Source organism: Condylura cristata, unplaced genomic scaffold (assembly GCF_000260355.1).
Source record: "Condylura cristata isolate star-nosed mole 26May11 unplaced genomic scaffold, ConCri1.0 scaffold00001, whole genome shotgun sequence".
In the NCBI taxonomy this organism is placed as follows: Eukaryota; Metazoa; Chordata; class Mammalia; order Eulipotyphla; family Talpidae; genus Condylura; species Condylura cristata.
Window position 1 is genome coordinate 29,667,694 of NW_004567102.1, and position 17,017 is coordinate 29,684,710.

A 17,017-nucleotide genomic window follows, 5' to 3' on the forward strand; every position below is an offset into this window, starting at 1 on the left:
ACATCCACTTTCAAAGACTTCATAAAAAAAGTAAAAAATAACATTAGTAATTTTATATGATTTGTATGAAATGCTAATATTGTGGTTATATTGGTGAAGTATATATATAAGTGTATTATAAATATTATTTTTACTTTTTTTTTGAAGTGGCAACCAGAAAATTTTAAGTTACATATGCGACTTGCACTGTGGCTCACAATATATTATTATTTGATGGTGCCAAATTAGAAAATCAAGACCAACAAAACTTTCATTAAAAAATGATTATTAAATGCTGATCTAAAGAAGTGGAAGAAAAGACATTTTTTTAAGGAAAAAACGTGCTGCAGCATATGGAAACAAATACAAATTGAAAAGATATAAGAAATATGGAAACAATCAGCAAAGTCCATAGTAAAATGTTCATTTTAAGTTCACTTTGCTAACCAGCCATTATCCAATTCAGAATTGATTTTTTTCCACTTACATCATTCCCAACTTAATTCTTTTCCTAAGAATTCTCAAATCTTTCTGATTTTCAAATAACTATTTTCTTAATGAGCAATAAATAGGCCACTTCAGTGAATTATCTAAAAATATCTTCAGTCAGGCTCCCAGAAGTTCCTCAAATAAAATTCCTTCCTAACAACGACATAGAAAGGAACATTAATGGCAACCTCAACTAAGCATTACTTCATAGAGGCCACTCTGAAAAGCCTGTATATTAACACACACACACACACCAAAAAGAGAAAGAAAAAGAAAAAAATCAGTTAAGGAGAATCTGCAAATTCCAGTCACTTTTCTAAATGTGCCATATATTTTAAAGACTATCTGCTTTTCCTAATCAATTTTTCTGTACCTGCAGTTTTGAGATAGAAAATGAATTGAATGTCATTCAGTTGAATAATTGAATATTTTGTAAAAATCCAGTGTTTTTATGAAACCACTCTACTTCTCCACCACCTCCCAAAAAGCCCACTGAAACTTCCACACAGAAGCATTTCTTTTCTCCCTTAACTTCATCAGGAATAGTTTCTCATGGAAAACCCAATCTTTAAAGACGTCTTTATGGTGTTATTATCCTTTAACCTTGAAGAACAGTGAGTCTAGCTTGTCAGATTCCCCAGTGATAATTGAGAGAGCACAGAAACCCCCAAGGGATTAATATATAGTAATGACTTGTTCAATGAATACTGAGAAGTGGTTCTAAATGCTCATTGCAACGAATTTTGCAGACCTTGATGCCACTAAACCCATTTCTGAGTCCCGAGTCCCCATCGCACTTCAGTCTGCAGCTGCAGGGATGGAAGGAAAATAAATGGGAGGAACTCTGAAGGAGGGATGTCCCTTTTGTCTGACATCCACTTGTTTCCTGGGTTCCGGGCTGGGCCTGGGCCATAGTCCTCTACACCCTGGGAAAGGAACAGGGAGAGCAGCGACCGTGAGCCACGGGAACACCCCGGATCCCGGATCTCTGCTAGCCACCCATCCCCTGGGCGGTTTTGTGGCTACCTCATTAGCCTGCACCCTCCGCCTAGCCGCCCCGAGATCCCCACAAAACACACAGACGCGCAGAGCCGCGGCTATTGCAGTCTTTTATTTCGTGTGTCACTGGGGTCGCAGCCCTCAGCTAGCTGTTTACCAATCACGCCAGCGAACGCACCCGCGCTCCGGGGTTCAGGGTAATAGCCGGAGATGTCCAGTCCGTAGTGCGGGGTGCAGCCATCACCTCCTCCCGGACGACTGATGCTCAAGGCGCCAGTGTTGATGGCAGTGTGGACAGCACACCGCAGAGACAAATGCTAGATCACAGAGCACTGTACAGAATGGATTAAGCAGAATACGAAAGAACTGGACCTGAGAGTTGGAAAGTGGACAAACCTTAGTAGAAAGGGGGCGTTTCTCTAGAGGAGAGAAATCACCCGTGGGGGAGGGAGGGAAACCACAAAGTGTAGAGTAAACAGAGCAAACAATAGCGACAAGAAAGATTCGGTTTTGTCCTTTCTAGAATTCTGCCTTGTCATTGAAGCAGGTGAAAGTAGAGCATTTTACCTTCTGCATCAACGGAAGTCAGGAACAGGGCCACGCCCAGGGCGGTGAGCGCTGGTGTAAGCCAGGTCCGCATGCTCGCCCTCCGAGCTCACAGCCACATGAAGGGATCTGCAAGAGCAAGCAGTGATGGCATCAGAACCAGGTGGAAGCAGACCTGGAACCAGGTTAGAACGGAAGCCTGAACCTGGGTCAGAACCTGGCCAGATCTGCCATATAATCACAGGATCCGAGCGCAGCATATAATGGGCCTATTGTGAAGCAGGCGAAGTTATGTTCATCTACAGAAATTTAGTCATGACACTAAGAGGAAATACAGCTTAAAGAGGGTCCTGTTTTCCTGGAGGCTAGGCCTGCTTAGCATCCCGGGTGAAGGTCTTACTAGGCCCCACATGACTTCATCCCGCCTGGGTGATGGTTAATTCAGAGGACATTTTATCCCTGACTCAACTAAATGTTTCTTCCAGCTGGTGATTTTATTTGGCCTCTTTTTTCCTAGCTGCTGAACTCTTTAGGTAACTGTACTTTAGTGGTCTCAGGATAATTTGGAAAAGTATAATAAACCTCTTTTGCTCTTTTTACTTTATTTTGTTCTGCCTACAAATATGCAGCTCTTGAGGTCTGAAATGGATTCTACAGGAATATGAAAGTCACAACTGAAACTTGACCTTCCTGCTAGCTGTGTTGTCTTCACATCTGATAAATGCTTTACTCAAGATGAGAAACAACTCTAAAATACATAATAAAAAGGAACAAGCAATAGAAGAGACAAAACACTCTTGTCTGTTTTCCTGAAATATTTTTATAAAAACTCTCAACAACAATTGACTTTTTCATTTAATTATTCATTTATCTCGCATTACAGGTATATATGCACAGATGGAGGATACAGTCTATTCTGAATCTTCCTGATTTTGTCACTAGGTTGCAATTCCTTAGAGACAAAGACCTTATTCATCTGTTATGGCTCCTGGCACACAGTAGGTGCTTGATCTATATGGACCCGAGGGCAGGATGCTAAAATATTCTAAAACCCAACCAAGAGACAAATGCTACTAGCAATAAATTGAGTTGGGAAACTTCCAGAGGCAAAACATAAAAAGAGTTGACTCTGAGGTACATAAATCATTGTAAGGCAACAGACTGGGCCTCATGAAAAACTGAGTCTGCTTGGGAATCCAAAAATGAGCCAAAGGTCGAGCCCTTTTTTGAGAAAAGAAACTGACAAGCTCCAACCATGTCTTTCCAAATTATTGGCACGAAGTATTGGGGCAGCTTTCCTAGGCCTGAGTGTAAATTGCATTTTAAATGTCTGATGTGCATGTGTGCCAAATTGCCTGGAGCTCTTTTTTATGTAGCCAAGATTAAAATGTTGGCGCTGCTCTGGGGTCCAAGTGCTCTAGCAATTTCTTTCTTCCTAATTAACAACTGTTTGACATTTCTAACCCTCTTCTACATCAGTAAAAAGCAAGAGGTGAGACTGGCCCATTGTTTCCATCATCTGGCCTTAACTTTGCTATAATAATTTCCAACTCAGTTGGCAGTCGTAAACTTCTGAAAAAGCCAACTCACTTGGCTTGCGAAAAGTTAAAGGATGACAATCGACCCACCAAAAAGTTAAGTGCAGATTTTTTTAAACCGCTGAACGCCACAAAAATTTGAGCAATGGGAGAGCTTTTGTCTGGGTCTAGCACGCCACCTGTCGGCTGAGTGAATCACGGTAAGAATGAATCACGTCGCGACGGGGTATCTGAACTTAATTCATCAGACCAACCCGGCATTCGGTCCATATGTTTAAAAAAAAAAAAAATCCCTCCTTATTGCCAAAACATCTATCTGAATGTTTAACAGCACTTCCCTACGCATTCTCAGACGTAAATGTCTGAAAGCGGACTCCCCTACGTGGCAGCGAGGATTCCCTCAGTTCACCTTCATGAATGAAAACCAGTCAGTTTCGGAGGAGTGCGAGGAGGGGAGTTGGAATCTAGTCCTCAGGGATGCGTCTCCTTCAGTCAACACACTCCGCCCCCCCTGCGCGGGAGGAAGCCAATTCCGTTAAAAAGGAAATTACCACACCCCCGACCCCGCAGGGTCCCTCCAGATCCTGTGCTAGTTGCCTACCTCCAGCCCACCGCGACCTTGACATGAGTTAGCCAAGGGCGAGTTTAGCGCTCTTTTCCTTTCTTGCCCCATCACGTCCCAGAGCATCAGCTCCTCGAGACCATATATTCCATTTGTGGTGAGGAAAGAGGGTCCGGGGAAACCCCCAAATAGTCACACCCCAGCTCCTGACGATGCTCAATTTGGGGCACCGCTTCTGTTCACTAGCTACAAATCTTCGCTGGGTAAATAAACCTGGAGCCCCATTATCTCCGACACATACACTTTCCAGGATCCGGGGTGGAAACCACCTCTGAAGATCCAGCAGCCTCCACCAATCACCCGGGAAGAGGTCGGGAGAGGGAACTTTCTCTAGGAGCTGGGGAACCAGTCGGCTCAACCTGGAGTCTCATTTTGGAAAGAAGAGGGAGAGGGCCAGAACATTCTACCAGGAATCTGTCTCGAGATGCCACACACACAACTCTCAGCCGGCGCTCGAAAGAATCCGCACCAGGCGCCACGAAAATACCTGCCCAGCGCCGAGGTAGCAGGCGCCACTCGAGGCAAAGCTCCAGGGCGAGGTAATGACAGACAGGTGGCCACACGGCACGGCACACCCTTCATTCAAACCGACAGCATCTCCAGAAGAAACTCCCCTGCAAACAACTGGATGCTTTACACACACACACACACACACACACACAGCCGCCCTCCATCAGCTCTTTGGAAATTGCTTTCTCCCTCAAAGATACAAACGAATCCCAAAATCTCACTATACCGGGTCAATCTCCCGCACGTCTCCATTCTCACAAATCCAAAGGGTCCGCGGTGTGGACCTTAACGACCTCGGGCGGAGCAAGTAACAGGCTGTTTGCAAGTTCACTCGTTATCTTTGGGGAGGGACAGGAGAGGCGAAGGGACTGCGAGTCGGACTAACCTGGGGCGGTCCGGAGGATCGTGGCAGCGGCGGCGGCTGCGGCTTCCCCGCGTGGTGGCAGCCGGCGATCGGTGCAGTTGGCGCTGGGTGTGACACCGCCCCTCGCACGTCTGGGCAATCGGCGCTGCGCTCCCGGCGCACCTGGTGGCTGCGGGAATGGGGGCGGCTGGGCCACCGGAATGGAGAAGCAGGCGGCTGAGGATCCGGTGAGGCGCGGCAGGCACCGTGGAACAGGCGGAGATGGCCCGGGACTGTGGCGGAGGGTGCGCGGACGCGTCAGGGGCGGCTCGCCTTGGTCGAGTGGGAAGAGACTCCGCGCCGCAGGCTACTTAATAGAGGGCTGTTCCCAGCTCTCAGTTTACTCGGTTACGAAACGCCTGAGAAGGTGGACGGCTGCCACGGGGTGATGTATGCTCCTCCGGCGGTGAAGGAGGTCTACTTTTGGGAACGTGTGCATACTTCGAGCATTCCTTCGGCGTGAGGTGGCGATCGCCGTAGTAGCATTGCCCCGCTGGGGAGGGGGAGGGGGAAGGAAACCGGGAGGGGGACAGCTGCCGCGGGTCCACTGCCAAGGGAAACCGCGAACTCCCTCCGCTTGGGGCGGGCTGGGAAACTCGGGTTTCCCTATCCGTGCGATTTTCTTTAATGAATTTATTTTCCTAAATTAAGAACAATAGGAAGAATGACTGTAACTTGCATTTTCAGAACTTCAAAAATGTATAATCCACCCCATCCCCCATCATCACCACCTACACCTTCCCCCCGCCCGCCCCCAGCCCCCCAGTCTTGGGTGCACTTAAAACCGATTTACAGGGTTTCCATTAACTAACTGTCTGTGCACGCGGCGCGCCTTCTGTCTTTTTCGATCTCAAAGCAGCGATTGGAAACCCGGACTACCGCCCGCGCGGCGCTCAGTGATGGGATGGCTTTCACAGCCCTGTCTCGCTCTCCTGATGCTTCGAGAGAGAACTGGAGGCTTAATTTAAGCCGAGAGAGCGAGGAACGCTAATGAAATCTAGGTGTCTTTAGAACTGGAAGCCGCTTTTAGAAACTAGCTAGCTACTGTAGAAATTTCTCTCTAGGACCAGAACAAAAACTCGTCCCCAGTGGAAGATTCGGACTGAAAGCTTTGACCTGAAAACCCCTCGGAGTCCAGGGAACGAAAGGCAGTAAATTTTCCAGCACTATAGGGGAGATGGAGGCCAAGCAGAGTTCTGGCAACATCGCCTCCTCTTTTAACCCCCTCACCCCCTCCCATTCCGCTCCACCCCTCAGATCTGAGCTGGGAAACTGGTTCCCAGACTTGCCAAATTACACTAGGCGTACGCGAGGAAGCTAGGGTCTTTTTCACTAGGCATCAGAAAAGTGCCCCAGGAGAGGTTCAAATTACATACATCTGTGCGCTCAGCACAAAGCCTGGGTCTTTTGACCTCTTGAAACCCAAGGGTCACCTCTGAAGGGTCAACTCTGGAATTGACCCCCCGGAATAATAGAAAGCGGAGGTCTGGTCGCCAGTATAATAAACTTCTCTTCCCCTTTAGATCTGGCGTCTGTAAGTTGGCCTTCCCTCCACCAGGCACAAAAGCCTCCGAACTTGCCTTTATAATGACAAGAACTTGCAGGGCGACCCCCTGCCCTCCACCCAGGCTGCCACCAGCGAAATCCAGAGGAAGTTTGAGTACTGGAGGGAAAGAATGGAGAAAAATGGGAGTCGCCTCCTCTGCACATTCCCCGAGCACACACAGCCCACTCGAAGTCCAGCTGGGCAGCTCGCACAAAGAGCCCACACACGCGCAGTGCTCAGGCTTTTCCCCTTCACATTCACACAAATCCGGTGTCAGACACAAACCACCAGCTCATCAGGCATCTGGGATGCGGATAGCCCGAAAAGCACTTCACAGCCTGCAGTTGTCAGCAGGATGCCAATAGGCGCTATTCACCACCTGTGAGGAAGTGGCCTTGGCACCCACGTCAGTACTCCACTTGTGTCCCCACTGGACTCTTCCCTCACTGCTGCTCATTGGCGGTCGCACCCTCACGGGCACAGCCCAAGAGCAGAGCGGTCCTGGCAGCTGTTGTCTCAGCACCCTGTAGTGCCATGTCCTGCCATTTAAACCCTGGCTGGTGCCCAGACTGGAACAATCAGGGACGTCCCTGGAAAACCAACCATTCACCCACCCAGAGCCAGGAAAGGGGAAAAAAACTGCCTTTTCAGCCATCTCAGACCTGCTGGGGGGCTGGGGAGGGGTGGGGAGGGTGGGTGCATATAGCCCAGGGGGTGGATCTCTCTCTTCTTATCTTGTGTCCTTTTTGAAATTTTGTTGATGACTAGGGAAAGGTGAAACATTAGGTGCTAATATTCTTGGTTTAAAATGAGACACTAAGGAAAGATGTGTGCAGGTTTCTAAAAATACTAAAAATGGATCTACCATATGATCCAGCGATTCCGAGGCATCTACCCAAAGGACACGAAAACTCTAATAATCATGCTGCACTCGTGATTATTGCAGCACTATTTACAATAGCCAAATATGGGAACAACCTAAAGGCACCAAATGCTCCAAAGCAGATAAATGGCTCATGCAATACTACTCAGCCATCAAACAATAAAATGTGCAGCAACATGGATGATGCTGGAAGGGATTACACTAAGTGAAATAAGTCGGAAGAAAAAGAAAAGGATGAGTAACCACCACTACCATAACTAGCCATATTTACCACTTATGTGTTGAATATAGAGAGACCAAACAAAGATCAGTTTAAAAAACTAAACTTGCAAGCTGACCAGAGATCTGAGGCATATAGCAGAGGATAGAAGAGGAGTCAAAACAGGGGAGGAAAGAGCACAAGCAACTGTGGTGATAGATCACAGGTGCTATGGTGGTGGGAGAATTATCAAGACTACACGGAGAAGAGAAACCAAATACTGTCCAAAAATGAACAAAAATGTAAGAAAATAAATATAAAATGTGAAATAAAAGTGACTAATCTCTTGTTTGGCGCAGAGCTGTGAAAGCAGTCATCAACTTGGTAGTTGACAGTCAACCTCCAGAGAGCCTAGGGCTGTCTTAGGTTTCCTTTTCAAGAATCTGGAGGCCACAGAAGGTTACTAGAGGAGTCTGCCCCAAAAGAGCTCAAAAAAATTGGTAGACTCGCCAAATGCGAGAGCCTTGTGCTGGATGGGACGCAGAAAGCACCCTCTCATTGCTCAGAGCATTTTCGCTCAAATATTTAAGTTTAAAGGATGTGAAGAGAAGTGAAGCAAAGAATTGTTGGCATCATAAATCAGGCCTCAAAAACCCTCTCATCCTCAATGAAAGGCTCCCTAGGTTCAAAGTTCAAGAGTAGGATGAGAGCAGGAAAGAGGGACAGACACCCTAGCTTGAGGACATACAGATGGAAATCCACAAGCTAAATTCAAGTACAATCCTAGGGGAATGTGAAAGCAACCTGAAAGTACCCAAAGGGACCCGAGGGCCTCCCAGCATGAAGTTAGCATTGTTTAATGGACCGGGTGGCCAAGAGTGTTAGAATCTGAGTTTACAAAAGGGTAAAACAAAAATGGGTAAATCCTCATGCTCATGTTTAATTCTTAAATTTTCTTGAAATCCATTAAGGTTTGCAACACACTTACAATAATGTGTCGATTGGTTTGGATTTATTCAGTTTGGCTACTTTCTGTGCTTTCAGTCCTCGGATTATCTCCCTCATCTCCCTCTCCACACTCAAGTCTACACGCCCGCCTCTTCTCCCTCCGACTCCAGCGTGCCCTGCGGGTCGAGCTCCGGATTTCTTGTCTAAAAGCGCTCTCTAGCGGTCAGTACGAGCCCTGGCTTCGGAGGTCAACGTTAAAAGATCGTGGTTAAATTTTACTTGCGTTCTATTAAAAGACGCGTCGTTCATTTCTGATTCTCAGGACTGAGAAGAGACTCGATGGGAAAAATGAGTGGTGAGGTGGTATAAATTGTTGTGCGAGTTACTTAGTCGCTACAGAAACTTTCCCAGTAGCTGAGAGGTTCCAGCCAAGTGTAAACGATGAGGAGCAGGTGTAAAGGAAGAGCAGGGTTTCAGGAAGTTCAAATGGCAGCCCATTCCTTTAATTCCTCAAAAGGCAGAAATGCCTCCTCATTGATTTACTTGAATACTTAGCCAGCCTTCCTGGTAACAGGTGAGGCAGCTTTTGGATGTTTTCATTGCAAGTTCCTGCTGATTTACATTGTGAGCAGGGAAACAAAAACCTGAGTTACCCCTGCGGCGGCGTGGACTGCACAGCACCCAGCACCGGGGTCCTGGGGGTCCTGGGGGTGCAGCGTGGGCAGCAGTACCCAGGGGGAGTTCTTCTTCTTGGATGAAGAAAGCCTGCACACAGCAACAGAGAAAAACAATTGAGCTGATGTTCTGTCCTGGGCCCCTGAGCAATTCCCCGTTAAGTCTCCTCAATTAAGATTACAACTAGGAACTGTAGACTACCTTGTCTGTACAAGCAAAACTAAGGTGTCCAGAAGCCAAAGCGATCGCTAAAGAAAGGGATGGAGACGTCCTACTCACCTTCATTCTTGACAGTTCAAGCTTTCTCACAAAGGGCTATTTTCAGCGAAGCACACAGCGTTTGTACATTCTTCACTCAGATCCTCTCACTTTGGCTGTAACAACTGCCCCATCTCAGTAAGGGCAATTTAAAAAAAAAAAGATTTATTTGTTTAAGCATACAAGAACTGGGGTACAGTCTAGAGGTGCAAGGTTGAGAGTATTCACCAGACAGTGGGGAGCAGAACAGGCAGATATACTGAAATACACTGCTGAGAGGAGCAGTGGGAGAGACAGGAGAGGTCAGCCTGGCGGTATGGATCTGCTGCCCGGCGCTAGGTTCATAGTGTTGCAGTGGCTGTGGAGAGCTTCATCGTGCTGTGCGTTAATTTAACCCCTTATGCTACCAGGGAGGGCCTGAGTAGGGGCAATTTTGACAGTGAAATGAAAATATTTGACTACTGCAGAAAGTGACTAGTCCATGTGACCTCAGAAAGTTATAGAAGCATTAAAAAAAAAAAGCAGTGAAACTTTTGCATACAAAACCAGTATCTTCTTAGAATAAACATTTAAATTTAATAAAAGTCCAGCCCTGCTGGAAGTTGATTTTCACTTAGTACTGAACTCCTTGAGTAAAATATGAAAGATATAAAGAAATAAAGTCACTTAAAAGTTAAGAAAACAACCTTCTGTGCTTCCTCCTCATTTTCACACGATTAATACTGTTCAAGTCAAGCTACCATGTGGGGGACCTGGAATCAATTTATCTTGTAACCATCAAGAGTAGCTTAAGATCCAGAATTTTTAGTCACAGCCCTGATCTCTGTGCCAGTAGCATGCATGTGTGCCTTAACACAGACTTTCAGGTAGGCAGAAAATTTCTCAAGATTTGGCCTTGGCCCTCAAACTCTCTGCCTAGCAAACATTCAGAAATGAGGATATCATAGTCCAAAAAGCTTCGTTGCTGTCTATTGGAGCTACTGTATAGCACGAAGTATAAGCATAGAAAGATTCAACTGGACAATGCATTACATGCTCACCAATTCTTTCAGCTACATGGATGTGTCACAGCAGACAGGATGCCACGGCTGGAGTTCTCCTTAACGGGAATGCGGAATGCGCCCTCTGGTGGACTAGAAGAAAAGAATGGCCATTATTTGGTAAGATACCCAAAATCATTTTCATCTTGAGATTTTATGCAGCAAATGCTGTTACTCTGGACATTATGGACTCTAGGAACTGTGGGCAATTTTTAAAGGAAAATCGTAAAACGTCCTATCCATAAAAAACTTAACTGTAGGATGGCGACCAAAATCAAAATAAGTGAATACCATATGGTTTAAAAGAGGTCTGAAATTGAAAAGAGGTGTTAATTGAAATTTAAAAGACCGATGTGAAAAAACGATTTTGTGGTAAATTCATGGCATAAAAGGGCAATATAAATGACATCAAAGGCATCAATCAACTCAACCTATGACTTAGAACAACTAGAGGGTGGTGGGGGATCAAGAGAATTTCTCAACAACCAATTTCTCTACAAGTCAATTTTTCCACAAACCAATAACAAGAAGAAAAGGGGAGAGAGCATACTATTCTAGAAAACTATGTGGGAGTCGTAACAAATAATAGGAAGAGTTGTCAAGAACTGGAGTTTCTGAGATTTTTATCCTACTTGCAACAGTTTAATGGATACTGCCAACACAGAGAGAACCTTTAGGCTTTCGTGAGTCACAGCAACAGCAGTAGCTGATTATCATGGTCCACAGCCACTCTCCAACTCCCAGCTCACACAGCGTGAGGCAGAGAAGGTCTGCGACCCTCTCATACACAGTAGGCTGCATTGCAAGAACGGAATTTGAACGTGGACAGCCCATTTCTTCTATAGGGCAGTCAGCCTGCCTGATCTATGCTCTGAAAGGAGGTACTATCTTTGTTACATGAGACAGTAAACAAAACTGTCCACAATCAGGAGGAGGAAATTAGCTGTATCTTCGAAGCTGCTAGTATAAAATAGCCTAGAAGAGGCAATCTAAACAAAAGCAGCAAATGTCTTTGTGGCAAACGGGTGGAAGTGTGACAGACCTGTGCAGAAATGTCCCAGGAAAGAGAAAGCACTATATGTCAAAGTGGTCCCTGAAGAATTTCTGGAGGAGGAAGACTTTAAAGGACGAGGAGTGAGCATTCCAAGCACAAGATTCAAAATGAGAAGCTGGAAAAATAGCAAAGGGCAGGAAATGTCTTAGGCAATAAATAAAACTGAATTGTTTCAGCACAGAGTTTGTGAATACAACTGGAATGGAGTTAGAACTTGGAAGTAGCCAAGATGCTGGAATTTAGTGCTCCAAATATTAAAATGTACAGGCTGTATTCCAGATACCGCACAGGCATGTTTCCCATATCAGTCTACGAAATTTCATTCTTATCGGTATACTCGAGGTTAAGGATTGAGGCTCAGAGGAGTGAAGTGGTTTCATAGTAAATGTTGGAACCAGAATTTGAAATGGCAGTTCTCTGACATCTAAGTCCATTGTCTTTTGATTATACCAAAATGGAAATGCTTGTGAAACAAAAGAATGACAAAAATCTTGCTATGAAAGCCTGATCTGGTCCTGGGGCTCATGGTAACTTGCTGGTAAGACAGCCTGCAGCTGTCAAGGAAGACGGGGAGGGCCAGCCAGCATCCAGGTAAGAGAGATGGGCCCTGTCACAGGTGCCAGGGGTGGTGCACATTGGAAAACATAGCTAACCTCCGGAGTCAAGGCCGCCTGGCAATTTCAGATGACAGGTAGAATGATGATGCCTGGGGAGGAAGTTACAGAGCAGCACAGGCAGCTAGTTTCAAGAAGACATGACAAAAGAACATTAGACATGCTTACGATCAAAATTCTTGGGACTGTTATCTTAATAAACTTTATTGGCATCTATTTGCCATATTTAAAAAAAAATTAAAATAGCAGCTCAGACAAATCTAGATCATTCTGAGAGATGCATCCTTCTCTTGTTCTGGGTTGTGTACGAGGTAAAAAACTACTGAAAGAGTTACATTTGAATCTGTGCAACAGGCAGTTATTCAAAGGAAAAACGATGCCATTGTTATTCCTTGGCTCTCCCGCAAGCTGAATACATAAACCTTGCATGTGATACAAAAGCATCTGGGAAATGCTTAAACAATTTTCTCCATCCTCCCCCTGTCTCTCTGCTGCCCAAGTGATGGGATCATCAAGTCGAAAGTACATTGAGTCCTCACTCATTGTTTAAATTGAGGAAATCATTTTACAGTCTAACACATGGTCTTTTTTGTTAAAGGGAAAATGCTAGTTTGATTGAATGACTTCCTTTCTTGTGTTTTTGTTTTTGTTTCTTCTGGTAGCAATAGCTTTGGAACAAAACCACTAACTGACCACCACCCCCAACACACACACCCCCTGTAATGGGATTCTGGGGAGGTAAGGTGCAATTAAGGCCATGGTCACCTCAGGGATTTAATTGGAAAGCCGTGCTTGACTATCCAGTTTGTTTTCTTTAACAATTTTTTGATATAAAGTCTTGTGCCTTATTGTTGTTATTGCTACCTAAGAAAATGAAGTTGACATGCTTGTTCTTGAATTTTCTAGAAGCACCTCATGCTTGTTCAGGTTTTTACAAGAGGAGAAGGGAGGGTCCAACAAATCGATAACGGACTTGGCTTGCCATGGACTGAAAGGAGGGTGATGCCCTGGGGGATTAGGAATATCAGGCAAGCAAGCTAGGTTTAAGGGAACATGACAAACTGACATTAGATGCACCTTATATGTAATCACAATCCTCAAGGGTTTTTTCTAATTAAAAAAAATTATCTGTGGCCCTCCTTGATGGCACAGCAGGTTAAAGCACAGCACTGCAAGCTAGCCACAGCCACTTCAGTGTGAGTTCGATCCCTGGCCCTGGAGCTGACCCACATGGTGTGGCAGACCTCTCCTGACCTGCCTGCTGCTCCTCCCTGCTGTGTATTTCAGTCAGTCTACCTGTTCTGCTTCCCACTCTATCTCTGTGAATCTTCTCACCACCCCTGTACCTCTGGCCAGTTCTGTATGAATAAATAGATCTTTTAAAAAATTATCAGTAACTTTCCACTCTTAAAAGTAACTAACAATGGACACTGTCCATCTCAGTTATTTTCTCCCACCTGTGCCCTATTGTGACACCCCCTGTGGCTTGAGGAGCCCTGGTAGATATAAACCAATAAGCTTCAAACTCATCTGAGCAAAAATATCACTCAAGGATATTGAAAACCTTCTGTACTGATTGTCCATAGGCCATCCTGATGGGACATGGGCATGGGCATTTTTTTTTTTAATAACAGTTTATTTTTACATCACTTTGTACTTTTTTTTTTTTCATCTCCATTGTAATCCCCGCGGGTTTCCCATCACCAAGTCACCCATGTGCCATCACCATAGTCGGCATGGGCATATTTTTAAAGGCACCTGGATAGTGCTGATGGCCAGTGAGGGTTGACATATGTTCTTCTAAGCTTAGTTCACTTTGCTCTTCAAGAAGCCAGTGCCAAGGCATGCTGAGCCCTCCACCATCACCCAGCAGATTGAGAGTCATTTTCTAGAACCAGCTGCAAGAAGGACTAACCAGCTGGAAGGCTGGTCCCCAATTCAGTGATCCAAATGGGTGTTTGAATTTGGGTTTGGTCTTGCCAGCAGTAGCTAGGAAAAATACAATGAGGGAATTGGCACACTGCGAGAAACGTCTTGGCTGTGGTCACAGCGCTGGTAAATGCAGAGCCAGAATCAAGCCCTACCTGCTTCCCAGGCTCCACAGGCTCCACTTCGACTTTAAACCTGGAGGGATCTGGTTCATTGTTATCACTGGGTCAAAAGTTTAAATCAGACAAAAACGTGTTACAGTTTTCACTTGCCAAAGGCCACCCATGATGTTTTTTTTTTTTTCTTATTCTTACTAATGTTGATGCTAAAGTATAGGTCCAGCAGTGAGAACATTTTTTTTCTTTCTTTTGATAACATTTTTTTTTACTCTATTGATATTCAACAGATTAGTTAAATACTTTCTGAGAAGAAATGAAATGAAAATGCATGGTAAGCCTCCTCTACTGAAGAGAGGGACTATCAGTGATGGGGCCAACAGGACCCTAGAAATGAAGTCATTCACCACCTCATTTTATACTTGCAAAAGCTGAAAACCAGAGCTGTTAAGTAATTTGCTTAATGGCATATTTCTATCAGTGGTGCCAGTACTAGAATCCAGGTGCCAGCTGCTTGGTTGGTCTTCTTTCCACTATTCTGAGTACCCTATTCCTTGGCGCGTCATTTATTTTGCAAAACATGCAGAGACTCATTGCCTCTCTGTCTCAAGAATGGGGTTGGACTAGAGCAGTGGAAGGCTGGCACTTATCAAAACATATCTGCATCTGCAACCTTTTAAAGTTAAGGCAAAACAAAACTTGCTGCAAATAGTCAGTGACATCTGCAGCTCGTGCGCAGGGCCCACCCAAGGCTTCCCATTTAGATAATCAGATGCCTCAAGCCATTATTAGTTCCTGCTCCAGAGGGAGCTAGAGGAGGGAGGTAGTGCCATGTCCATTTGCTGCCTGTGTGATCTCAGGGCAGGTGGAAGGACAGTCCCAGCAAAGGACTCGAATCCTATGACAAACAATGACTGCTCTTCCCGAGACCACCTCCAGGAATTCAGGAGAATATGTGTCTCCCATTTTTAATCAGTCCCCTCAAAAAATTGCCTACAACCAGCAATCTATTGCATGTATGTGTTCTGCTGATAGCAAAAAAAGAAGAAAAATAAGAGGAATGAAAGCCAAGAGTCAGGCTGATGCGTAGCTTTGTTCAAGCAAGTCCTGGAATACCCAGCCCTTTACATCTTATTACTCCACAGATGAGTCGTCTATTTCAAGGTTCCACATAGTCCAAGATAGTCGCTATTGCTTAAGATGTATGAATTTGCCAGAAGGAAAAGGCAAAAAACAAAATTTATTGGGCAGTGGGAGGAATAAGGGAGGGAGTTGAGTGATCTTTGCTGTCTTCTGAGGGAGATTTCCACAGCTGTTCTTTGATGATTGTGATTATATTTTATGAGCAGAACATAGCCACATGGCCACATTGAGCTGTAAAGGAAGTTTGACAATCGTATTTATTCTGTTCATCCACAGGCCCATCTGAAACTCTTTTAAGGAGGAGAGACAGGATAATGGGTGATGAACAGCAGGCTCTACCACTGAGTAGACAGCAATCTAGTAATAAATATGTACCCCCGTGGACAGCTGTGCCCAGCACTTGGTACCTAAAAAAGCAAGCTAAGCTGAGGCCTGTTCAAGATGTTAAATAAGCCTTGTTATTGACATCAGAATTCAGGAGTATTTAACAAAATTTTGAATAAAAAAAAATATTTTAGTCATTTCACTCAGTCTGGAGAACTAGCAGTCAAGCACAGAGGAATCTTCTTCATGCTATTATCTTCAGAAATTCCTTTATTCCTATTAACTCCTGGCCCTCACACTCAGCATAATTTTGAGACTGGCTTTACTTGAAAGCAAAACCATCCTGTGAGCTAGACAGTCTGTGGAAAAAGGAGGTCCCCAGAGAACAAAGGGGCCATGGAATCGTTGTTGATGACATCACTGCAGGGACATGTGTTTTCCCCAGCGAGTCATTTACTCCATTAAAACTTCATTCCATCTTTCCTATCATAGAGGGCATTGAAAGGATTACATGACATCTTTTGTATAAACAAACATTGCACTGGAACACAAAGAAGGCAAAATAAATGCAGTTATAAATAGAAAGGGAATACAGGAAGATTTCCAGGAAAATGTAGGAGTTTTATAAATGACTATGACAGAGCTTCTCAGTGAAAAGATGTTTTGGGCTTGTCTTGGAGATGAAAGAAGAGTCACAGACCTACAGTCCCTCAAAAATTAAGAAGACACCTTTTAGCATCTCAGATCAGTTTGAATCCCTCTTCAAGTACACTGAAATGTAATTTAAGTATTACATTACAGAACCTGAAATTGAAGGGCAAATTCCAGTCACATTTAAAGCCCCATGATTTGTTCTCTGATCTGAGATGGACAATAGTGCAAAGACATGTGTGTAAGTGCCACAGATTACCTATCCTAAAGTAAGTAATGTTTTTAAGGAGCAAAAAAAGAGATTAATCTAAAATCTAGAAAAGAATACCCTTAAGAATCAAAAGAAAGTTGTACAGAAAATAATGAAAGGGGAAATAGCAGTTTTTCCTGATCAAATAAAATGAACCAATAAAAGAAAACACAGTACACACACACACATACCACACTTAAGATTACATCTTGATGCAATGCCTACAAGACCCATTTCCTGTGTAGATATTTATTTAGCATGCAGTGGAGATTTTTAAAAACCTGATATTCAAATATTATAG

At 44.6% G+C, this 17,017-nt stretch overlaps 1 protein-coding gene across 1 annotated transcript in view; it reads right to left on the reverse strand.

The window, feature by feature from the left end:
• Positions 1 to 5,494, reverse strand: part of COL12A1 (collagen, type XII, alpha 1) — a 105,252-nt gene extending 99,758 nt beyond the window's left edge. Inside the window, exons 1-2 of the mRNA XM_012722811.1 lie at positions 5,069 to 5,494; positions 2,035 to 2,142 (exon numbers count right to left, since the gene is read on the reverse strand). Coding sequence (XP_012578265.1) covers positions 2,035 to 2,107 — 73 coding nt within the window. The 5' untranslated portion in view covers positions 2,108 to 2,142; positions 5,069 to 5,494. The remainder of the gene's footprint in view (positions 1 to 2,034; positions 2,143 to 5,068) is intronic.
• Between the last annotated feature and the right edge of the window lie 11,523 nt (positions 5,495 to 17,017).